The sequence below is a fragment of the Amblyomma mixtum genome, chromosome 5 (genome assembly GCF_055824585.1).
Source record: "Amblyomma mixtum isolate Tamu chromosome 5, ASM5582458v1, whole genome shotgun sequence".
NCBI classification, from domain to species: Eukaryota; Metazoa; Arthropoda; class Arachnida; order Ixodida; family Ixodidae; genus Amblyomma; species Amblyomma mixtum.
This window is the reverse complement of record NC_143016.1, coordinates 203294990-203320909: the sequence shown is the minus strand read 5'-3', so window position 1 is coordinate 203320909 and position 25920 is coordinate 203294990. Positions and strand designations below refer to the sequence as shown.

General features: G+C 51.3%; 1 protein-coding gene across 3 annotated transcripts in view; it reads left to right on the top strand.

The window, feature by feature from the left end:
• Nucleotides 1-25365, top strand: part of LOC149345442 (syndetin-like) — a 206810-nt gene extending 181445 nt beyond the window's left edge. For all 3 annotated transcript variants that reach the window (XM_089546651.1, XM_089546650.1, XM_089546649.1), the window contains 3 exons: nt 4150-4271; nt 17617-17812; nt 25213-25365. In XM_089546651.1, the coding sequence (XP_089402777.1) occupies nt 4150-4271; nt 17617-17812; nt 25213-25338 (444 nt within the window). In that variant the 3' untranslated portion in view covers nt 25339-25365. The remainder of the gene's footprint in view (nt 1-4149; nt 4272-17616; nt 17813-25212) is intronic.
• Nucleotides 25366-25920: the final 555 nt, after the last annotated feature.

Genomic DNA, 25920 nt, shown 5'->3' with positions numbered 1-25920 from the left:
TGCACGATCACCCACACTGGGATGTCCTCCAGGGCATCAGAAGAGAACCACACTACACAACGAGTTCCATGCAATGATAAGAGAATGGAAAAACACAGGAAGGTGAGCAGACGGTAAAAAGATTAGTAGTGATACGAGGGACGAGCGCCAACAATTAACACGGCTGGAAAGAAAATGCAGCACGTGAAGTGTGCCGCTAAAGACCAGGTAAAATCAGATAAAACCAGAGAGAAAGGTGATTTCTCTTTCAGATAGCGTGGGGTGCTTACGCAACCTTCCTTAAGTCCCGAGATGTACGCGGCTTCAACGATTTCACGCGTTAGTTGGTTCTTATGCTTTTTCAAGGCAGTTGCTTTCTTAAAATGAGGAAAGCATTTGTTTTTGCTGTCACATACGCGGCAATGGGCGGGCAGGTTCCTCAATGGTGCTCCAGTTATGGCGTTCTTATGTTCCATTAGCCTTTCATTTAAACATCTTCCTGTTTGGCGTATGTAAGCCCTCATCATCATCACCAGCCTGACTACACCCACAGCAGGGCAAAGGCCTCTCCCATGTCTCTCCAATTAACCCTGTCCTTAGCCAGCCGCGGCCACCATATTCCCGCAAATTTCTTAATCTCATCCACCCACCTAATTTTCTGCCGTCCCCTGCTACGTTTGCCTTCTCTTGGAATCCACTGCGTTACCCTTAAGGACCAGCGGTTATCTTGCCTTCGCATTATGTGCCCTGCCCAAGCCCACTTCTTCCATACCGCCAGTTAAAGGAATGGACACAAGACACAAAAGGATCTCGGTGCCTGGTTGTGCAGCTACTGTTCTTTTCCTTTTTGTTAACTTTGTTGCACAGGCTTCATAGGCGCAGTAGGTCTGTAAAGATTACGTCTGCACCTACTTTTCTACCAATTTTCTTCAGATTATGCAATGTCTGGTGCAGGTGGCAGAACGGGAACCCTTTTGTTCCACTGTCGCGTATCATCCGGGGCTGCACTTTCATGCTTCATACCTGTCAGGTCTTGTTTTCCTACAGACGAAAGATGGGATTGCAGGTACCCTGCTTGCGTCAGCCTCACCACTTGGTCCGAAAAACTGTCCTGCAACTTGTGTTCACAAGATTTTGTCAGTGCGTTCTTAAAAGTTGACTTCATGATGTTCCTTTTTACTAGTTCTGCATGGGCTGAATCATAGGGTAGGATGGGCTTTTTGGCTCTTGATTCAAAGAACCAGCACACGTGGTTCTCTCTGAAAAACACCTTTAACTCCAGAAACCGCATAGCATTTTGCTTTGGGAATTCATGGGTGACTTCAAGAAGTGATATGGTATTAGAAAAAATGTGGACGACTTGAGAACGATTTAACTGGGGCACCATTGAGGAACCTGCCCGCCCATTGCCAGGTATGTGACAGCAGCTTTCCTCATTTTAAGAAAGCAACTGCCTTGAAAAAGCATAAGAACCAACTAACGCGTGAAATCGTTGAAGCCGCGTACATCTCGGGACTTAAGGAAGGTTGCGTAAGCACCCCACGCTATCTGAAAGAGAAATCACCTTTCTCTCTGGTTTTATCTGATTTTACCTGGTCTTTAGCGGCACACTTCACGTGCTGCATTTTCTTTCCAGCCGTGTTAATTGTTGGCGCTCGTCCCTCGTATCACTACTAATCTTTTTACCGTCTGCTCACCTTCCTGTGTTTTTCCATTCTCTTATCATTGCATGGAACTCGTTGTGTAGTGTGGTTCTCTTCTGATGCCCTGGAGGACATCCCAGTGTGGGTGATCGTGCACTCCCCCTGGTGTGTGCAGGTTCAGTTTTTGCACAAACGAGAGTTTGGCGCCCTGCACTGCCTTCTCCTCCTTCCCGCTTTCTGGTGTCTGCGCTGTCGATGCCTGTGGTGCTGTGCAAGCTTCCATTTCACCCAATCAAAACCTGAGCAGGCAGTGTGGCTGCAGGAGAGCGAAGGTGCTGAAAAATACCTGTGGCGTCTGCACAACCAGATCGCAGGGAGGGATGAAACTGGGAAGAGTGCACAACCTCTGCGTTCCCTGCATGTTTTCTTCTAGTATTTTCCAGGCGCCCTCTCTGGCCGGTTTCCATCAGGACAAGAGGCATGCTCCCCTTCACTGGGGAGGCACAAGGGGAACACAGAGAGAGGAAAATGGTGGCTGGAAATTTAGGGGACAGGAAGAAGGCAGCAGGGGGAATTAGCATCCTGGTCGAAATCAACAAGTGGGCTCGGGCTGGGCATGCAATGCGAAGGCAAGATAACCACTGGTCCTTATTAAGGGTGGATTCCAAGAGGAGGCAAGCGTAGCAGGGGGCGGCAGAAAGCCAGGATGAGATTAAGAGGTTTGTGGGGATACCACAGTTATCCAAGGACAGGGCCCTCCATGGGGCGTGGTCAGTCCGATGATGCCCAGACGAAGACAAGTGTCGAAACGTTGGCAAGCACCTTGAGGGTTCCCACTCCCTTGTTCACTCTACCTGCCCACGTTCCCACCCCCAAGTTGCTGCATGAGCTCGTGAATGCCAAGGACAAACTGAAGAAAGAAAAATTTCTGAAAGGCGTCTGGAAGAACACATGTTGAATGTGAAGAACAAGACAAGTCACTTCCAACGCGCTTGTGGAGCCCACCATATCGGCCGGTCATGATGTCTGCTGGGAAGGGGCTTCTGTCATCGCCAAAGCAACGAACTGGCCTTCACGCCAGTATCTCGAGTCCTTGGTGCTTCAGACCACTGAAGAAAAAACTTAATCGTAACGCCGGCAATCTCCCGTCAACATACGCAAGATGCCTGGGACGATTATTGAAGCGTCACTCTTCTAGAATAAACTTCAGTCAACAAGGCTTCCGTACGGAAGCCGAAACATCTTGTTTTGACACAAACCTTTGGTTGGCGTCTTCTCTTTTTCTGTTGAAATGAATTATTCAGAGATATTGATTGGGAGGAATTGAAGATAAGAGTTAATGAAGAATACCTTGGGAATCTCCAATTTGCTGATGACGTTACCTTCTTAAGTGCTAAGTGTTTTGCTGTGTTGAATTCTTTCTGTTGATGTAACTCAACTCCCTGCAACAATGCACCTTAGTGCACTATAGGGCCCTTGAATAAGTAAAATAATAACTTGGGGGGCTGAATTGCAAAGCATTATTAAGACCCTAGGCAGGCAAAGGTAGGCCTAAAGCTGAATACAATGCAATGATGTTCAGCAACCTAGGAAGGCAACTACAGTCTACAATAGGCAGCAAAGCATTGCAAGTGGTAAAAGGTATACAGGGCAGGTAATGGCTGCAGATCTGGACCACACGAGTGAAATAACTAGAATAAGAATGGGGCGGAGTGTATTTGACAGTTACTATCAGATAATGAATTGCAGTCTGCCAATACCCCTCAAGAAGAAAGGCTGTTCCATCCTCAAGAGGGTATAACAGCTGTATCTTACCAGTGCCACCCACCTGTGAGGCAGTGGCTAACGAGGATCTTAAATGGAGGACGAGTGAAAAGGAAAATGAATGGACAGGAAGAGGGCAGAGTCCTAGTCGAAGAAGGGCAAGCGAAGCTGGGTTATGAGAGTGGGAAGTGTACAGGGCAGGCACATTGGAGGGATATGGGAGAAGTGGGCATAGCTTGCTGCTGAACCTCACTGCTGGGCTAGCCTATAAGGTCCTGTGGCCTGAGTGCAGTGGACAGCACTGTCCCCCCACTTTCAGGGCATGCATGGTGGCCACTTGGTGCCCAGCTTTTGCCCCCCTCGCTAGCCACCAGGAAGCTTTATGTGGAAGTATTACTGGGAAAGTGTTCTCCACGGCAGAGTATTGTTCAACAAAGAGACCTCGCAGCCATGAGTGAGGCAAACCAAATTGGTAGAAACTGTTCACAGTCCAGCAACCACTTCAGAAAGCACTCCTGCTGGGGAAACCTGGACAATTTGTGTTTATTTACTCTCTTGTGCACCAGTGTAGTGTGGTTGCAAGGTTTCTCTTTACTTGGAGAGAAGGGACATCCACAGGATGGGCCAGCTCTGGTCATGGCTGCCATGGAATTTGGCTGAGGCTGCCCAGCAGGAATAAGTGCACATTTTTGACTTGGCACGGGGAATGGTTTCCTCAGCAGTGTGTGGCATTTCAGAGAGCAGTGGTTCTGCCCCCTGACAGGAGCTGCAGCTGTTCCTGATGCGCCTGTCGGAAGTGGCCAAGCAGATCCCGCTGCCCCTGGCGGTGACCGAGATCCTCTGGGAGCACGCTGTGCGCATCGCCCACCGCACCTTCATCGAAGGGTGAGGGGGGGGCTCTTCTTTCTGCTGCTTGTTGTGCACGGTACTGCAGGCCTCCATTTCGACAGTGGATGCACAAAAGATGTTGTTTTTGCAAAAATTTGTTGTAGAGAGTGATTTCAGCAATGACATGTTCGTCTTGTGTTCAGAACTTTCAGGCATGGCGAAGGGCTGAGGGTTAGCTGGTTGTTTAAAATCCTTATCCAGTAAGGCTAGATTAGCAGTGCTGCTGGAGGAATTAATGGCTATTAAATGGGATGTCACAGGGCTTACAACAGCTGTATCCTACCGGTGCTCACCTATGGGGCAGAAAGGTGGAGGCTAACAAAGAGGGTTCAGCTCAAGTTAAGGACAACGCAGCGAGCTATGGGAAGAAGAATGATAGGTGTAACGTTGAGAGATCGGGAGCGGGTCATGGTTGAAACGCAGTCAATGACATCCTAGTGGAAATCAAGAGGAAGAAGTGGGCTTGGGCAGGGCATGTAATGCGAAGGCAAGATAATCCACTGGTCCTTATTGAGGGTAACGGAGTGGATTCCAAGAGAAGGCAAGCGTAGCAGGGGGCTGCAGAAAGTGAGGTGGGCGGATGGGATATGGTGGCCGCAACTGGCAAAGGACAGGGTTAAGTGGAGAGACATAGGAGAGGCCCTGCAGTGGGCGTAGTCAGGCTGATGATTATGATGATGATATAAAGACTCATCTTCCTGTGGATTTCTAAGCGCAGAATGTGGTTGGCAATCATGAGGTTAGTGGGAGAGTCTGTTCTTTTATGTTTACCAAAGATGAACCTTACTGCTTTTCTGTGTATCTGCACAAGTTGATAAGTATCTGTATCTTTCTTTGTGTTAGGGGCCCCAGACGATTGAAGCATAGATAAATTTAGGCCACATGTAAGTGTTGTAAGCTGGAAGTTTCAGAATGGATGGAGCATTTTTAAGTTTACATCGGAGAAAACAGTGTTTTGCAAAAGCAGATGAGCAAATGTTTAAAATATGGGCACTCCATGACATATAATTTGTAACATTTATGGGGTCACCTGCGTCCAGCCGGCCGGTGCGTTCGCCTCTGGCACAAGGACGAGGCAGGATACCAGTGTATGGCACATCCTTCCCTCCTTAAGAAGTCTCCTGAACGCAGAAGCAGGCGCAAAAAACTCAAGCTCAGTGCACCAAAGGTCCAGACTCTGCCCTGTGGGCATGGCCTCCGTGGCCACCAGCACGGGGGCTGTGGACTTGGGGTCCAGAGCCGGGATTGTGCTGTCCAGGGCGGGAGAGCTGCCATGGCTAAGGATGGTGGGCTGAGAGTGTCGCCGGTGTGGTGGGTGGCTACGTGCAGCAGCCATTCCACGAATTCGGCCTCATGGCCCGCCTGCATCTGATGGGCCACCGCCCGACGATCTTGACCCGGGCCCTAGCCCCCTGCATCCTCCGGTAGTGCAGGGCCTTGTGGGACCCCTCATGAATCAGCACGGGCACAGCCAGGGACGCACCCTCATTGCCTCCCCAGGGGCATGTTCCTCTTTGCTCTTCCATGGCCACCACGACCCGTCTTTGCCCTCCTGGAATGTCCACATCCCAGGGCGGCAAACGCTGGACCGGTGGCTCAGAGCCTCGGGTCGGCGGGGTTGGCGGCAGAGCTGCGAGAGAGCCAGCAGGGGCCCATGGGCTTCGGGGCGTCCAGTTCATGCCCAGGTGGGGTCAGCTGGCCAGAGGTGGGAGCCCAGGTGTCACGGGGGAGCCACACCTAGGTGGCCGCGTGGTGGCGGCAATGCAGCAAGTGCTGTTGGGGGCCTTGGCCGCCGGTCGAGGTGACCGGCGATGCTTGGGTGGTGCCTGCTTCTCCATCTGCGTCGGGGCAGAGGTCGACACAGATGTAACCAACTGCCACAGCACGTGCTATGTAGCTGTTCAGCTTACACGAGAGTCATGAGGGTCTTACGTGACATTGGTCGGCATGAGCAGCCCATACGTTTATGCATCTGATGAGACTATGTGCCGGCCTGCGCCCTCACTCTAGACTGTGCAGGCAGATTTTATTTCTGCCTACGGGGCAAGTCATAGCGGGACGCGGCGTTCACTGGCTGATTGCAGGGCTCATTTTCCGACTGCTGTGCAGGTCGGGCGGTGTCCTTAACCCACTCATCTTGCTCCACGTAAAGTTTCAGGTCGCATACATGCACCATTTCGCCTGTCAGCTTTTCTCGCACATGGAACAGCCCAATTTATTTTGGTGCCAATGAGACCGCGAATTGTTCACTAGCATCGCTCAGAATGTGTTTGCGCCAAAGCACCAGATCGCCCACTTCGTAGTGAACATCCCGGTGCGAGAGGTCGTACTGCACTTTCTGCTGCACCCTAGCAGTGCTCAGGTTGCGGCAAGCCTTGTGCAAGGCCTCCATCATCTTAGTGTGCAGCTGCGTCGGGTATTCATCTCGTGCTGACGAAGCAACTGGTGTCTTCCTGCTGTTGATCAGATTTAGCAGCTCTCTACCTAGATTGAGAGAAGGCGGCACATGCCCAGTTGAGTGGTGAACGCAAAGCGAACGCGATCTCCGGCAGGTAGGAGTCCCAGTCTTTGTGCCCCTAAGAGTATGCGACAAGCATGTGCTTGATGTTGTGGCTGACTCGTTCCATGGTGTTCGACTGATCATGATACATACTGAAAACTGCGCAAAAAACGAAGACACAGAACGAGAAGGCACGACACGGGCGCAGACTATCAACTGAATTTTTATTCACATGAAGAGGCCTATATAAGTATCTTGTACCCACAGTGAGACAAGCACAAAAACGCAACAACCGTGAAAATCAACCCAAAACACAATCACCCACTATCTCTTCGCGTGCACCGTGATGCAACTGTCAATTACACTTCCAAAAAACTGCGCACAACCAAAACCACGACTACCTTAACGGTCACGCTGATATCACGCCAAAGACCCATATCGCCTGCTCACCTTAAAGGGGCCCAGCAACGCTTTTTTCACATGCTTTAGATGATTTCTTCATGACACGCAGATACCGAATCAAAAAGAATTACTGGAATCGGTGCACTAGAACGGGAGTTATTAAGGAATGAATTTTCAAAATACAAGCAAACAAAAAATTGCCCTCGACTCAAATTTTCCGGTCTTCTCTTTGCCGTTTCACTCACCCAATGACGACACGCGGCGAGACCAATCAAAACAGCGTGCACGAGCACGTCACCACAACGTCCCGGAAGATAGCTTCTCATGGTTTCCTGGTCGCTGTAACACGTTTCCGCTGACGCTGACGGCGTCGTTTACATGGTTACAAGCACGTGGGCGCTAGACTGAGACGGAGCGAAGGAGCCGAAAGCTCCACTCTAGTACAGGCATGCTGTCGTTGCTCGAATCTAGAAAGCATCCTTTCAGGTAGCATGGCTGTTTTTGTATTTTCTTGTGCGAACATGAAGTAAGCCGAGCCTGCCGGCCGGCCAACCTGGACGCCGGGATCCCATCTGCCGGCGTCATAAAAACGAGCTAAAGAGTGTTCTTGACGTAAGTAATAAAGCCTGGGATAGGAAAATGAGAAATATATCATTTTTCTGGGTCACTGGCCAATACCGAGTTGCTGGTAAAAGGGACAACTGCGGCACGAGCGAATTTATTGCGAGAACCGCCTCACAGCTGCCTCTGACCCGACGGGGTCCGGCTCGACTGGCGCCCGCTAGCTCCGCTGCTGAGGGCGTAGCGGAAATTGACCACGCTATTATTTTATTGCGAGATAATGCTGTTGAGAGAAAAGCAGTGTGAAGAGTAGGCCTTTTATTATAGCGCAGGCGCCTTCCGAAGCGCCGGCCGCAGCGGCTTCGACGCGAGCTATAGGCCTAGCGACGACCACGGCAGCCAGGCAGCAGCAGAGCTCGTCGCCCGAAGCGCCCGCGAGCGGTGCCGTTGCCGTAAGCTCGCAACACAAGCAGGCATGCTTTGTCGCTGCTCGAGTATAGCTGGCAGTCTTTCTGATAACAAGGCGATCTTGTCTTTCCTTGCGCTCAGGCACTGCTGCACGGCGGCGAAGTGCGGTTGTGGGCGGAGCTTGGGCAGAGCGGCGCAGCAGGAGGCCACGAAGTTCTTTGATGCAAAGTGATAGCCAGCGCCTCTGGGGGGGCTTTTTTTTCTAACAAGCTTTGAAATGCTTTTGCGTAAGAAAAGATGCTAGTTTTTTCAATTTAATATAAAAGGACACAACAAAACATAACATATTTTTGCTCACGAACACAATTAGCTTGTTATTAGTTGTTCATCCAATCATAATCGCACGCCAGCTGAAGTCATATCCGCTGCAAAAATGCAAAAGACCACCGCTGTGTGCCGACGCCGTCAGTGCCATGATTTTGATTCTCGAGCAACTTAAAATATTAAATACAGAAATATGCGTGTTATGACCGGTGGTAATAAAGCGTCGCCATAACTCAACAATTACAACAGGGAAGCAAAACAATGCACTCAGATTATGGTGCAGGGCCCCTTTAAGAAATCTGGCCAAAAAGGTTATCTCCCTGTCAAGCAAGGCCACAGATGGTGATGCCACACAGGAATCCGAGTCTTTCTTGATTAGGTAAGCCTCCACCATCTCCCTGCGTACCTGATCGCTATGTTTGAACAAGACGCTGGTCCTGTTCAGATGAGGGTAGCACTTTTCGCAACCCTTGCAATGCACGGCGAGATTGGAGGAAGCCGTGCCCTATCATGATAGGTGGTCGTTTTCTTGTGCTTGATGCCGAGTGCCGCACACGAATCTGTGAACACCTTCACAGTGAACTAGGATGCGTTGTCCATTACCAGCTGCTCTGGGAAACCGAGCCTGGTGAATACGTCCATCAGCTTCTCCATGATCACACGTGCCGTCAGCACTCTAAGGGAGAAAAGTTCAACCCACTTGCTGAAGTGATCTGTGACCATCAGCAAGAACCTGTTCCTACTCCGTGTCATGGGATGCGGTCCCATGATGGCACATGCCGCAATTTGCCAAGGAGTCTGGCTGTTAATCGGCTACTTGAGGCCAAGCGGCCTTGGGGCTCCACACTTTGGCACACATGGCAGGAGCAGACGTAGCGTATTACGTCCCTTTCATGCCAGGCCAGGTATCAAAGCGACACAACTTAGTGTAAGTCTGGGGGCCGCTTCCATGCCCAGCAATGCACGAGTCAAGAACGTAGCATAGCAGTGCCGCTCTCAACACTGGCGGTATCACCACCTTGAATGCCTCGCTTGTGTTGTTCTCGGAGGGGATAAACCTCAGTGGGACGCTGTCGGAATCGAGCAGATACGAATTCAGCATGCTCACAGCAAAATGAGCTGTCTCCATTTGCGTGGCCACCCAGCTCCCAGAGCCTGTTGCACCCCCTTCGACAAAACGGATCCCTCTGCTGAGCTTCGAACAGCTCCTTTCTGCTGAACACGATCCCCACAAAACTTGCGTAGTCCACTTGGTTCACGCGCTCGCCCGGGATCAACGGTTGGTCAGCGTCTCTTCCATGGGGAGCCCCTCACTGTCTGTTGGGCACCTTCCTCACTCTGGACAGACACTCGTGAGAGTGCCTCTTCCCTTTGCGGTAGCGCACGGTGAAGTCGTAACGCTGCAGCAATGACGAGCTAGGTGGCCGCTCGGCTCGCTGAGTCGTCTCAGCCAGGTGAGCGCCATGTGATCCGTCTCAATCACAAAGGCGCCCCGCCGCGGTGGCTCAATGGTTACGGCGCTCGGCTGCTGACGCGAAAGACGCGGGTTCGATCCCGGCCGCAGCGTCTGAATTTCTTGAAGGCGAAATTCTAGAGGCCCCTGTGCTGTGCGATGTCAGTGCACGTGAAAGAACCCCAGGTGGTCGAAATTTCCGGAGCCCTTCACTACGGCGTCTCTCATAGCCTCAGTCGCTTTGGGACGTTAAACCCCAATAAACCAAACCAAACCAATCAATCACAAAGGCCACCCCATCAACATAGTAGTCGAACTTCCGCAGAGCAAAAACTATCGCAAGACATTCCTTCTCCGTCATTCCTCTGCCGGCGTCAACGAACGGCTCGTGAATGCTACCGGTCGGAGGCTGCCTTCATGCTCCTGAAGCAACACTGCTCCTAAGCTTGCGTCTGTTTGAATCACAAACTCCCTGTTTAGTTCATCATGAACGTTATCCAACTTGCCCAACTTTCCGCTTCCCTGTTTAGTTCGGGTATCTGCAACTCAGACGTGTCCGCAAGCACCTGCACCTTGGTGAGGTTGCACAGTGCAGCCTCTTGCTCATGACCCCTACTCCAGCACTCCAAAAGCTTTGCCAAAGTCGCCTGCAGCGCTGCGCAGTCTGGGTTGAACCAATGATAAAAGTTCGCCATTCCCAGGAAGCATCTGAGACCAGCTAGATCTATCAGCGACGAAAATCGTGACTCCCAACAGCATTATGTGGGTCGCATGATCTGTGCCTCCGTTCGGTTCAAAGTGATTCCCGCAGACCTCAGCCTCTCTAGGATGTCCCTGAAGTGGTGCAGGCGTTCCTTGAACGTTTTCGAGTACACCACGATGTCGTCTAGATATGCGAGTGCATGTTGGCACTTCGCATCTCCCAGAACATGGTCCATTAGGTGCTGATAGGTTGCGGGTGCTCCTACCAAGCCGAAAGATGTTCTTTTGAATAGGAAGAGACCTCTGTGAGACCTCTGTGAGACCTCAAGTGAAAGTAGTTTTCTCATTATCACGCTCATCCATTTCAACCTGAAAGTGTCCGCAGCTAGCATCAAGCCTTGTAAAGTACTTCGCCCCGCCTAGGTTGGACACTAGAGAAGAAATGGTTGGTAGAGGGTACGCGTCCTTTCTCGTAACCTCATTCTGTCTGCAGTAGTCCATGCAAAGTCGATACATATCGTCTTTCCTTGGACCTAAGACTACCGGAAAGCCCCATGGGTTGTTAGACCCCCCAACAATGCCGGTGTCAATAAGTTCGTCTTAGCCGCCGTCTAGTGCTTTTCTCTTAGCCAAGCTATTTGGTCTAGGATTGCACTTCCAAGGCAGTGTCTATTCTGTGCCTTGCTAGTGTAGTGATGCCAGGATGATCCGTGAATTGTGTTCTCCCTCTCCAGTATGCTGTGCACTTCCCACAACAAGGTGTGCACTGCTCTTCCCTGCTTGGCAGCAGCTTTCTACAGCCTTCTCTGTGGCTTCTCTCTCAGCGGCGATTGTCCGCTCGCATCCTGGTTCTCGGGCCGGCACGAGTGATTGTTCATGGTCTCCACCCGCTCATGTCGCGTTCGGAGCCTGAATTGACTGGGCTGCCACAGGCGCTGTCACGAAAAGCTTCAAGGAGCCTGTCGTGCGCTCTCAACAGGCTCTTGACAAGCCTCTGCTGCTTGTGTCTATCACGATGCCTGTCTTGGTTAGAAACTCTCATCCAGGAATTACAGGAACGGATAAACAGGGAAGATGAACGAGGCGTTGTCGCCGCACGCGTCTTTCCCAGCAAACCACTATCCTATCTGCACTGCTTGATTGTGTTGTGCCGCTCTCGAGGCGAAAAGTGCTATCGCACTCTCTCAGTTGGGTTTTGTTCTCGCAGAGATGGTTTAACACCTTGTCACCGAACAAGGAAGCGCTCGCTCCTGTATCAAGTAATGCGGTGCATTTGTTTCGAGATATCATTAGCTCAATGAACAGCGCTGGCAAGTCAACAGAACTTCCTACGTGACATGCCAAAGGTGCTAGCAAACTGGGGTTCTTTGTGTATGCCGCGCGGAGTAGAAGGTCGACGACCGGCTGCTCTGGCCGTTTTCCGACCGTGTTTGCTCATGGGCGGGAAGGCAGCCACAGTCGTGGGCGAAGTGCCCCAGCTGGTTGCACCAGTAGCAACAAATGTCTGGGCCCGATGGGCTGGGCGCTGGTTGCCACGTTCCGGTCGGTTGTCTTGAACTCGTGGTGCGGACGGCGGGGGCCACTCGTGTGGCTGCGTGTCGACCTGCGGCAGCGTGTGCTGTTCACAACGCCTGGCTGAATGGGTCCAAAGTGCGATCAGACAATTCCCAACGCCTTGGGACACACTCATTGGCAAATTGTGCTGACACTTCAGCTCTGGATGGACTTCGCGCTGAGCTGCCATTCCACGTGGAGCATGGCTCAAGTGGCTGCGATGTGGCTGGTGGTGGCCAATATGCTCGCACAGAGAAGATTTCTCCCAGAATGCGCTTCGCATAAGCAGCTAGCTCATCCAAATCTCTAAACCTGCCTCCTCTCTGGTAGGCCGCGAAAGTCTGGTGCGTGTTGTATCGTCTGAGTTTCGGTTTCGCTTTGTCCGTACCGTGTTTCAGTTTCGCTTTCACTTTGTCCGTACCGTGGCGCCAGTGTCTTGTGTATAAAATGCTTTTGTAGATGTTATTAAAAGATAGTTCGTCTGAGACCACAGCAGCCTCCGGACTCTCTGCGGTGCTCTCCCGGGCCCGCCAAACAAAGAAGCCGAACACTACAATGGCGACGAGGTTTCATATTCGTTCCTGAGCCTTCCTTCGCTGCTTCAGCACCATGAGCGCCGCCATCCCTCCGCCGCCGCCGTTCCTTCCCGTCCCGGGGCGTCCCGCTGTTCCATGGCCACAATGGCACCGCATGTTCGAAACGTTCCTCGTGGCCTCAAGATCGTCGACCTTCTCACCCGAGCGTCGAGAGGCCCCTCCTGATCGCCCCCCAAAAGGTTCTCAAGTTTCGCGTGGCTCCACGTCGTTTTGTTTTCGCTGTGGTTCTTTTCAGCATCTGGCTTCGTACCCGCGCTGCCCCGCAAAAGACCAGCGTTGTTTACATTGCGGCCGCCTGGAGCACTTTCGCTCTGTCTGTAATCGGCGAAAACGCAGCCCCGTAGCTGTTCAGGAGGTCACATGCAGTAATTCTTCCCATGAGGCTGAAGTCTTACACATTCTTTCCGTGGGTAGCCCCCATCGGGCCGGTGTTCTTGTTGATGTTTCTATTGCTCAGACACCTTTGAAGCTGCTCGGTGACTCTGGCTCCTCTGTGTCTATCTTAGCCGACAGTATTTTTGCACAGCATTTCGAACTAACGTCAACACTTTACTCTCCTAAGGTGAAGTTGCTCGATTATTCGCAACAGCCCATTCCAGTGCGTGGTTGCTTTTACTCAGAAGTCAAATACAAGGACCGCTCTGCCTCTATTCTTTTCTATGTTGTATTACAAGGCACGTCTCTCCTTGGTGTTGACGCCATAAAAGCGTTGGACCTGCACATTGACGGTTCCTCTCTGAGTTGTCTTCAGACTTCAACAACTTCTGCCATCGGAGGAAATGAGCAGAATAAACACCTTCCGGAATGTCTGTCTGCCGAGTTCGGAACCATTTTTGACAAAGGCCTTGGCATGGCCAAAGGGTTCATTCATCGCGTCAAAGTTAGATCCAACATTCCACCTGTAACATCGAAGCTCCGTCGACTACCGTTCACACTTAGACCTCAGGTAACGGAGGAACTGCACCGTTTGGAACAACTTGACGTTATCGAGCGTATCAACGCTTCTGAGTGGGTATCTCCCATTGTCGTGGTACGAAAAGAAGACGGTAGCATCCGTTTATGTGTGGATCTGAGAGAACCCAACAAAGCCGTCGTCACGGACAGCTTTCCCCTTCCCCACACAGAAGAGCTCCTGCACAGTCTCGTAGGAGCAACCCACTTCTCGAAGTTGGACTTGACATCAGCCTACCATCAGGTACCGCTTCACCCTGACAGCCGTGACTTAACCGCCTTCATAACCCATGAAGGGCTTTTCCGCTTCAAACGAGTCTGCTTTGGATTGGCGTCGGCCCCTGCCGTTTTTCAGCAAATGATGTCGCGAATTCTTAAGGGGTGTTCAGGTGTCCTTTTCTATATCGATGACATCATCGTGTTCGGCAGGAATGAGCGGGAGCACCTGACCAACCTGACGACTGTTCTTCAGCGCATCAAGAATGCAGGACTCAAACTAAATGACAAATGCACTTTTTGCGTACAAGAGGTGTCCTTCTTGGGTCACAAGGTCACCGCCCAGGGTATCTCGTCAATGCCGGAAAAAGTGAATTCAATAATTAACACTCCTGCCCTCACTGATGCAACTGCACTCCGCTCTTTCCTTGGCTTAGTCGAATACTACGCGAAGTTTCTCCCGAGTCTCGCGGACATCGTTGAACCAATGCGAGTCCTCCTTCGCAAGAACCAACCTTTCAGTCGGACTGCCGCTGCAGACGCTAGTTTCCGAAGTATCACGTCCTTGCTTCAATCCGGCCGGGTGCTTCAAATGTTTGACGAGACTCTTCCTGTGACTGTTTCCACGGACGCATCTGACTGCGGACTTGGCGCTGTTCTCCAGCAACTGGACGGGCACAAGCTACGTACAATTGCATTTGCATCTCGTACGCTGTCTCCGGCGGAAAGGAAGTATGCGGTTGGAGAGCGTGAGGCACTTGCATGCATTTGGGCCTGCGAGCACTGGCATACGTACTTGTGGGGTCGTCCTTTCACACTCCGCACGGACCATCAAGCCTTAGTTTCCCTCCTGTCCTCCCAGGGAACGGGCAGGCGGCCTCTTCGCATTGCACGGTGGTCTGAACGCCTTCTCCGCTACAATTACACAGTAGAGTACCGTAAGGGATCAGAGAACGCCGTTGCGGATGCCCTTTCTCGTCTTCCTGCCTCTGTTTCACATGAAGATGTTTCCGTTGAGGAGGAGATTATATTAAATCTCATTACACCCCTTTGCCTCACAAAAGAGCAGTTCAACAAGGCTCTTAGCGAGGACTCTATTTTGAAAGACGTCAAGGTCTATGTTGAGTCGACTTGGCCTTTCCGTAAGTTCATTTCAAGCGAACTGCAGCCCTACTTCACTGTCCGCGAAGAACTTTCCGTGGTCAGCGACTTGATAATGCGTGGAGAACGAGTGGTTGTTCCTCTCTCGCTGACACCTCAGCTAATAGCTACGGCTCATGAGGCGCACCCAGGAATAGTTCATACCAAGGCGCGACTACGGGAAGGCGCATTCAGCCTACAAGAGCTAGACAGCCACCGGATCGCTACGGCTATCCTTCATAGAAGTCGTTCTGTGACTGAAAACACCAAGGCAACTAGGTGCTTCAGTGTTCCAGTGTGTGTGATGTGTGTGCGCTATTTCTCTGTTCACTTCATGTGACTTTCGACTACTCTTCATTTCACCTGTGTGACTGTCATACTGTGGTTGTGAACTATGCTTCTGTTTCTCGTTTCCTTAAGTGTGCACTATATCAACTCCATGTACAATTATCGTAAATAATCAGCTACCCACTGACTAACGCATTACATGTTTTTCTAAGGGAGGGAATATGTTGTATCGTCTGAGTTTCGGTTTCGCTTTGTCCGTACCGTGTTTCAGTTTCGCTTTCACTTTGTCCGTACCGTGGCGCCAGTGTCTTGTGTATAAAATGCTTTTGTAGATGTTATTAAAAGATAGTTCGTCTGAGACCACAGCAGCCTCCGGACTCTCTGCGGCGCTCTCCCGGGCCCGCCAAACAAAGAAGCCGAACACTACAGTGCGTTTTCTTGTGACACGCCCAACTTTCTCCGTGCTTGTGTCGCGAGAGTCAGCAAGGCGATACAGTGCGTCCATTGCTTGGACGTACTCTAACAAAGACTCGTCGGTTGCTGGGTGCAGAGCTCTCCTCAACCGCCGCTCATAGTTCGTGGGAAGGAATTTGGGGCAAAAGCTTGCGCTAAACTCCTTCATTGTCTCGCTCGGTTGCCAGCGAGTCAGTACTAGCGATCCACTTGCTCCGTCACAGAAACAGGCACAACACACACGAGCATTTTGGCATCTTCAATTCTTGTCGCTGATAATGCAGCAGACGGTCGAGGTACTCATTTGCCCCCGTTCTGTCATGGTACCCCGTGTAGGTAGGGAAGTCTGTCTTAACACATGGTTCCAGGGCCTGGGCTAGCATATTGTTTTGCAAAATACCCGCTAGGCTCTGCATTACTTGCATTGCACTCTGCAAAAGCACGTCAGTTGACTGCAGCCCTTGGAGGCCTCAGTGCCTCATTGTCTGCACCGTGGAGCGCTGAGGTGCCCGATGTGGAGCCCCCCTGTACCAGGCCTATCCTGCCAATGCGTTAAGGGATGGCACTCGACTATTTCGCATGGAACACCAAAGGCACATGAAGTAGGGAGCCCTGATTCTGTGCCGCTAGCTCTGACAGCATGAACAAAGACCGGAAGTCAGGCCTATCAGCTGCCATCCTTTGTTAGGGTGATGACGTCGTTCACTCCAACAAAGTACACTGCTCCATTGCCGAGTTCGCGAGCGAAAAGATTTGAGGTCACTCTGCGTCCAGCCGGCTGGGAAGGCGGGCTTCCGTGCCATCACTCGTACGCGACAGGTTTTCCCAACCTGCGGCGCAGAGTCCCAGCCGCGGCAGAGGACGCTAGGAAATGGTTTATTGCCCTAACGCGGGGTAAAGCACAATGCGGATGAATGTTCTATCGGATGAGGTAGAAGTTTCGCAGCTCATCGTTGGCAGGCAGGGAGGGGTCCCTCAGGGCAGCTCAGCAGGGGGCCAGGGGCAAGAGAGAGCCCTTCCCGCCGCAAGCTCCTCTTTTTCACCTCTGCCTCACTGGGAGCAACCTAAGGGGCGCTGTCTTGACATCCCGTCATGGTTGGGAACGGGGAGAGTAGCCGGAGTGCCTGGTCTCCAGCCTTTATATGACAAAAGCAGGATTGTTGATAAACACAAAGATCAGCTGACTAGAGAAGTTATCGAAGCGTCTGAGATCTTGAAGTAGGGTCAGAGGTGTGTAAGCACCCCTTCTGTCGCTATCTTGCAGAAAGAACATGAATTTTCACACACATGTTAACCTTTTGGTTTCAGAAAGGTGCTTGGGTGGAGGGGTATCTGTTACGGTTCTGTGTGTTTTTCAGTGTCGCTGGTGCCTTTATAAGCATGGTGTCCAGAATAATCTTGTGTTGCTATTCAGCGCTGTGTATAGTCCCTTCTTGTCCTCTGGCCTTGTGCCGTTGTGCTGTTGCACAAGAAATCACCTGCTGCGTTGTCGGGTGGGATTTTCACACATCCTGTTTTGTGCTCCTTTGAAGCCAGTTTCAAATGCTTTAGGATGCATATCAAGACAGTTTTTACGCAGAATAAAACTGCTAAAACTGGGCACTCAATCAATCAAGAGGAACTGCTTAGCGGGTGGCTAGAAAATTAGGTGGCCGGATGGGATTGAGAAATTTGCTGGAATACTACGGTGGCCACAACTGGCGAAGGACAGGGTCAGTTGGAGAGACCTTTGCCCTGCAGTGGGCACAGTCAGGCTGATGATGATGATGATGTTTTGATGGTCCCTGTGTGCAGCTTCTCGCAGGCCAAGCGGTGCACCCCCGAGGGCCGTGCCCAGATGCAGCTGGACCACCAGCAGTTTGTGAGCAAAGTGGAGAAGCTGCGCGCCCAGCGCCCGGCCCCGCCGGACCGGGAGCTGGTGGATGCGTACGTCAAGGCCTACTACCTCACCGAGCGCCAGCTGCGCGACTGGATCCTTGCTCGCTCCAAGGTATGGCTCCAATTTCACTCTGTCTGCACCTTGAACAGGGGGAGCAGAGCTGCGTAAGTAGCACACCACGCGACTAGCACCAGCCGCCGCCTCTCCATTGTCTCGCTATGGACGCAGCAAGTCGGCCGGAACCAACGTCCCTCGCAGACATCGGGCCGAGTCTGATCATCCGATCAACATTGCCTACCGTGGATTTAGCAATCGATAGGGAGTGGATAAAGGGGCAGCCGAAACTGATGCAGAGCGAGAGCCTCGAAAGCAAAGGAAAGGCGCTTAACTGCCCCCGTGGCTGTGGTGCGTTGACAATGTTGGGGCAGAAATGCGGCACTGAAGCCCATATGGGCGTTCATTGTGTTCATTGGCGTTGGCAACACTCTAGACTCCAGTTATTTTGAGGAAAGGACTGGCTCCCTGGTTCAGTGAACACCTCAATTGAGGTGCATGGTGGTGGTGAGAGAGAGAGATGTGGGCTGCAAGTGTTAGGCCACAGGGTGACTTCACGCTGGTTATGCAAGCGTGGCTTTTTCTTGCGTAACCGGGGTATGCTGCTTTCAGCAAGTACTTATTTCTGCTAGCACTCATCATCTCTTTACATCTGCAGCGCCCTCCTTTGGCTAGGCCTAGAGCACGGCCATAGCATGCCTGCGCGAGAAAAATAATCAAGAGGGACTGTGGCACGTGTAGCTACTGCAGGCAGTGCTATTCTTGCCGAGATCTCAGTCAGCTGCTCGTTCCTTTGCTTCTAAGGCCTGGCGACTTAGGACAGACACCGTGGGCGGCTCCTCCACAGAGCGGGACTTGCACCCGCCTCGCTTCGCCTCCCTCCCTTCTGGCCTCAGAACCTGCAAGCATGGTTTTTGCAGATCAGGGCGCAGTTGAGCCTTCATCGCACCACGGTGCGCTATTACCGGGCTGTCTCCTCCCGATGTGGCCTGCGCAGATCTTCGCTCCAAACCGACGGGAGATGCACCCCTTATCTCCAGGCCGGATGCAGCGGCAGCTTCTCCTCGGGGGGGACCTCCCCACCGGGTTGCTTCCATTCCTCGCTCACCACCTGGCGGAGCTCACTGATCGTGTTTGTGAGGTGTTCGTGACATGGCGATGTCGCACCTTGAGACCCGCCTCGATGGGCTCACCCCTGCCCAGGGAGCACCATTTGCCTCGTCCCAGCCATCGCTCTCCTTCACGTCATGCTCAGTGCCCTGTTCGGGAAACGCCCGCAGGGATCACTGACGGTTGCATGTGACATCGCTTGTCGTCGTGGCCACCTTTTTATTATTACCGACAAGCTGTCTGATGCCCGGTTCCTCTCAGACACGGGCGCGAAGATCAGCCCCCGACTAAGGCTGACCATTCCTAGTCAACGGGACACTTGCTTCGTGCTGCCAATGAGTCGTCTGTAGCGACGTAAGGTCTTCGCACCCTCGACTTCGGACTTTGCCAGACTTTCCGGTGGGTCCTCGACATTGCTGATGGGGTCCACCTCAGATTTCCTCTCCTACTTCGGCTTGGCCGTCAGCGTCATTGCTTGACTGATGGTTTGACTCGTCTGTCGATCTGTCATCTGACCATGCTCCCATCGGCATCCGCACGCTGACACCTTTCTCGCCGGAGTTAACCAAGCCCTGCACTCAGCCGCCTAAGCGACCCATCACATCATCACCTGTGACCCACCAGTCGCCGCTCGTCCACGCTGCCTGTTTGGGGACCGCTAAACGGTAGTTCGACTGTATGCTGGAGCTCAGCACTATCTTCCAGCGCATGGGCTTCCCCGCTGCATCTTGTGCCCAAGCGGCATCCCGGTGACTCAAGTCCATGTGGCCACCATGGAGCATTGATCACCAAGACTGTTTGCAACAGCCATCTGCTGTCTCACATCTGGGACTTTATGTCACGCCTAGACGGCTGCACCATCTTTAGCAAAGTGGACTGCATTAATGTGTACCATCATATACCCATCAATCCTCCGACATACTTAAGACCATTGCCACGATACCCTTTGATCTGTTTGAGTACATGCAGGTGCCTTTTTGGGCTCTGCAGCTCGGCCTTCCAGGGGATCATTGTGAGGTCACGTGAGGCCTCCCATCGATGTTGGCATACATCAGTGAGGGCCATTTACGCGACCCCTTCCAACGCTTACAGCAGTATGGCCTGGTCCTGAATGCAATCAAGTGTGTCTTCGGCGCCTCTGAGCTCGGGTTCTTCTTGGGACATCATATATCATTGCATGGTATCCGCCCTCTTCCGTCCCATCCAAGATTATCCCCAGCCTGTGCCAGTTAGGCCAATTCCTGGGGCTGATGAATGTTTCCCGCCTCTTCGTACGCAGAGCTGCTCCACCCGTTTATGCCCCTACTGGATTGGCCTCTAGTGTGGCTGTCGGAGCCCAAGTGGCAGCCTTGAAGCGACTTCCTGCTCAGAGTGCCGTCCACCCGGCCACTTTCGACATTTTCCGGAAGGATGCACGTTCACAAGCCCCTGGACCAACTCATCAGAATGCATGTCCCGTGAACTTGACCATCTCGCTTGCACATCCGAATTTGCAACCGACATCCGTCACATGAAGGGTGCCGACAACAGCGCCCTTTCGCGTTGACTCTCCAGCTCTCTTCCGCACAGCAGGTTGACAGCGAGCTCTACCCCCGTTCCCTCCGACTATGGCTTGTGGTGTGATCGCTCAGCAGCACTTCCTTTCGTTCCGGCTGCACTTTGGCGCACCATTTTCCACTCACTCCACGACGCTCACTTCTCGCCCAGTCTGGCCCAGCATTAACTGCACCTGTGTCCCCTGTGAGGAGGTGACAAAAGTCTCCCATCCTTCCCCAAGAGAAGCGAGAGAAGAAGAAGAAAAGAAAGAACTTGATGTTTTGCCTAATTAAAGCATCTCGATGTAGAAGGGTTTACAGCGCAAACAAAGAGCCAGAGCACCATCAAGGGGACTCAATTCCAATCGTGCAAAGTTTCTGTTCGTTAGGGAGCGATCAACCTGTATACAGAATCCAGTATATATGCTTCTTTCTTTAAACCTGTTCTACCTGTAAAAATTTTGTGAAATAATTTTAGGCACATGTATTTCCGTCTTTCTTGTAAGAGCGGCCATCCAAGATTGAGTCATGTCAGAGGAGCTTTGGGTGAAGTCATGGTTCGAGAAGACAAACCGTGGTGAGTGGTTTTGGATGCGCTCTAACTCGGAAGCGTGTTTTTGTTGCAGGGTCCCAAGTGGAGCATCCGTATTCTAGGATAGTTGGAAAAGTAAAGTTGTTCTTTTAATTTAGGAGGAGCTGGCCTGAAATTTCGTTTTAAGAAGTTAAGGACACGGCCAGCCTTAGCTGCTATGTAATCAATATGGTGATTTTGAGGAAATATTATTTTTGTATAGAACATCAAAATACTTGTACATTGTCATGACAGACAGATTTTCATTAGAACGAAAACATCTTCGATAGAAATCCGTCTGGTTGGATTTTTGAGCTAAATGGTAAAAAAAGCCAGTCACAAAAGACGAGGGACAAGAGAAGGCATGTACACGCCACAATGACTGGACTGTCAACGGAAGTTTGTTAGAAAATACATACGAGGGGCGTTCATTAAAGATTTCCCCTGACCCACTTCCTGTGGGCGGAGAGCAATGAAACTTTGCAGATTCATTAGTCCTTCTCTGCCACCCAGGGACACACACTTCTCCCATCTTTTTATGCAACTGCAAACTCCAAAGGTGCATGCTGTGGCTTGAGTCTCCTCATCTGGAAAATGCTTGTCCTTCAAATATTATTTCATTGTTGGTGGAAGTCCGATGGTGCGAGGTCGGGTGGGAGGCGGCAGAATTTCAAAGCCGCAGCAGCGTGCCTCCATCTGGGCAGCATGTGAGTTGTGAACTGGGGCATTGTCTTGCATACCACGTCTCTTGCTCTCGATGGCCTTTCCGCAGCAGTGAAGCCCCAGTAATCGTGGCACCCTTTTCTAGGGAGTCCATCAAGACTACTCCCGCTGGTCTCAAAAGACCTTGCCCGCCGAGGGCTGGGCGCGTGCCTCCTTTGGAGGCGGTGAGTCCAAGTGCTTCCATTGCATCGACTGGACTTTAGTCTCCGGATCAGAGGGATGGACCCAGCTTTAATGCTGTGCGATCTGTCTGTTGAAAAAGTCCTCCTGGCTTCCACGGCACGTGGTCAAAAGAGCCTGAGAGCATTCTACTCGTTCCTGCTTTTGGAAAGGTGTGAGCAGCTGGGGAACCCAGTGAGCGGATACCTTATGCATATGAAGATAGTCCTGAATGATTTTTTCCATGAACCCCACTCTAATCTTGACATTTTAGCCTAGGTCTCGAATGGTGACGCGGCGGTTTTCCAAAATTGCGGCCTCCATTTCCTGGATGCTGTGTTCATCGATAGCGGAGTGGGGTCGCCCTGCAATTGGAGCCGTTTTCACCCAAGTCCGAATACATTTGAATTGACGGTAGCAGTTCTTCACTACATCAAATGATGGAGAATCCTCCCCATAAACCTATTTTTATCTCATTGAACGTCTCCTTGGAATCCGGCCTTTCAAGTACAGGTACTTGATGACTGTTCTGTATTCTAATGCATCCATTATCACACCTCACACCACTTCAGCACCTCTAAAAGAAAGACAGTTATTAGTTCAGAGTTGCACATTGGCATCTGCCCTATAGTGAGTTAAGTCATTACACATGCGGAGTTTCAGCGTCCCACAATAAATGAAAGTGAGTCAGGGGAAATCTTTATTGAACGCCCCTCGTAGTCCCAACAAGGCCAGCAGAGCATGCACAACACCAATCTCATCTACCGTGATTGACCTAAAAAGGGCAAATTCTTTCTCGAGTAAGCACACCGAGGTTGTGCTAATGCAGTCATGGCCTGACAAACGGATCTGGTCTGCTTCCAAGATTTCTTGCTCTTGTTTTCCCTTGCCTCTGCCAAGAATTGTGACACTGCTGAGCTGCAAAGGATAACGGCCACATTCACTGCAATGGCGAGGCAAGTTTGCACCGCCCAGGGAGGAGTCACGCAGCCAGTCAGTAATACCCCGACCAGTTTGGCCTCTGTATGCTCTCTCGCATGTGAGGGGGAACACCACCTGGGCGACACACACCGTGGGCCGGTTCTTGTGCTGCGTTGTGCAAACGTGGTTCCTTCCCCTGCCTCGAGAAATGTGCGAGCACAGTCCCGACAGCTTGCAAGGAGCAGAAAACACCACACTCACTCCCTGCTTGGCCGCCACTTTTCTGATGTTATGGCTCACTTTATGCACATACGGCATGACCTCGAATTTCTTGCGTTCAGTTGCCCCAATGTCAGCCCACTTTGTGCGTCCTTTCTTAAGGTTATGAAGCAGCGATTCAGCCACTGCTTTAGATGGGGTTTAGGGAACCCCGCAACTTCCAAACCTTTGCATTGATTGTCAAGGCTGCTCTTGATAGCATGGTGACAGCTTTGTTCGAGTGCATTGTGGAAACAGTCCATCACAATCTCCCTCTCTTTACAATCTTAGAGTGCGCAGAACCGAAAGGTAACAACGCTTTCTTGCTTCTAGGCAAGAACATCCAGCGTAAATGGCTCTCGTCGAGGAATGTTAGTTGCAGTTCGGGGAACCTGATAGAATGATTGCTAGGGAGTTCATGAGTGAAATTGAGTGTGCATGAAGAAGTGCTTTAAAAGCAGTCAAAACATCGTCTACTGCAGCGGGCAGAGTGTCATTAGGTAAAAGCTCTAAAGGTACTAAAAAATTGTTCACGTACCTAAAAACTTTGCACACACGCTCGTCATTAAGTAAGTCTTGAAGTGCTCTGTCAAATTTTGCTAAAAATATCTGAGAATTACATGTGTCATCGACAAGGGAACACGTTGGGTTGTTGTTCTGATGGCACACTGTCTCGCCACCTGCAGAGGCTGTCCAAATGCAGCGTGTAATAATAGAGCAGCGCATAACAAGACAGGACAAAAGAAGGAACACAGAACGACACGAGCACTGTCAACTGTTTATTCCTTGCCGTTGCCACATATTGCCGCCTAGCATTGCCAGGTGGCGCATAGCTGCTGACGACGACGAAGTAGGGCTCACGCCGTGTGGAATCTGTCGCTTTTGCTGCCCCAGCTTGCTTGGCCTTGTGTGTCTTCGCTCTTGTAATTGAAGCCCCCTTCGTCGGCAAGTATGTCACAATATAAATACGTGAAGCGCAGCATGAAATGGGAAAGAGTGACCAAGTCAGCTGATACAGCTCAGCCTTTTGCTTATAGTGCGACTGATGCCACGCTCATACCATTGTTGCCTGCACGTTAAGTGTTCTCTCTAACATGCTTGTCATTGGGGCGGTTGATAATTTAGCTCCTTCCAAATAGGAGCACGCACAGCTTTGGACGGCCCCGTTTTTTTAGAATGGGTCTTGCAGTGGCAACAGTGCTGACTTCGGTGGCCCAATTTGCTCTCATTAAATTGTAAAGTAAAGCCACCAAACACCGCACACACACACACAAGACGAGAACGGGACCCGGGCGCCTTTACTTTACACTGGATTACCTACCAGCCCAGCAAGAAGTTCTCTTTTGCCCTCATTAACATTGTTGTCATGTTCTTTTAACCTACTATTTACACATCTCCCTGTCTGTTCAATATACTCATGACCACAAGACAATGGGACAGCCGCCCTAGCTACCCATCCCAACTGTGCTCCTGGGTTCCCGGGCTGTTCTCCGAGCAGACCCACAGTGCTCTGCAGGAGAGCTGTTGTTTGGTTGTTCCCTGCGTCTACTATCAGTGCAGCCCAGCCACAAGCATTCCTGCAGTGTCTGGTCGACTGTGTCCGGCCTGTTCCTCCACAACACCATCTTTGTTCACCTGGACCTCGTCACTTTTGATTCAGTTGACTTTTAGCTTGTTCACCCTGTTATGTTTCTTTCGCTTTTATGGCTCTTTACACCATGTGACGTTGACTGCATCTGACTATCTTTGCCACTGCCTTCCTATACATTGTCCGACTTTCGCTCAATAAAAATTCAGTTGCCAGTTCAGCGCCCTTTCCTGTCCCTTCTTCGTTTCGCCTTCGGGCTTCTTTCGCGCTGTTTTCACCCATATCACAATGAACCAACGAGCCCAGCAAAAAGTTCTGCTTGCTCACTGTCTTCACTGTAACCACGGGGTGTGCCACAGGAGGAGCCAAGTCGGTCTTTTGAGAGAGTGATGAAGCAGAATGTTGTCATCATCTGTGGGGGGGGGGGGACAGGGTTTTGAGACTTGTTTTGGGCGTACTCAAAAGCGCCAAGGGCGAGGACACTGTCAAGTTGCACTTGGCTCCCGGAAGCAGCACAGCTGCTGACTTTGCATGCAGTGGGGCACTTAATGGAGATGCATGCAGCTGAGCTGTGCTGTCGTCGTCTGTGCAGGACTACTCGACCAAGCAGCTGGTGGGCCTGGTGACCTGCATCAGCCACCTGAACAAGAAGAGCCGCCAGGCACTGCTGGGCCTCATCGAAGACATCTCGGCTGCTGGGCCATCCCGCAACAAGTGATTAGTAAAAGGGGCTTCCTGTTGCTTTTCAAGCTGGGAAATTAAAGCTGTCACCACTCTGATTTATTGAGCTGTTCCTTTACCGATTTTGTTGCTGGGCACCAGTGCAGTTATCTCTGTAGTACTAGCGCCTCAGGCAATTCATAAGACTGCCTGCATACGTTACTTTGGCCGCCAGATTTCGGTATCACAGAGCCGTGTTTGAAATGGCATCATCATCATCATCGGCCTGACTGCACCCTCTCCAATTAACGCTGCCCCATTCCAGCTGTGGTGCTACACTTGCAGTCTCTTGGAATCCTGCCCAACCCTATTTCTTCCTCTTGATTTCCACTAAGATGTCATTAACCTGCGTTTGTTCCCTCACCCACTCCACCCGTTTTCGATGTCTTGACATTACACCTATCACTTTTCTTTCCATAGCTCGCTGCGTTGTTCTTAACTTGAGCTGAACCCTCTTTGTTTGAAGAATTGAATAAAACAGCGCAGTGGAAGACTAGACAAGAGAAGGACAAACACCAGCACTGACTAACAACCAAATGCTTTATTGCTACAGGCAAGGCAGCATATAAATGAAATTGCA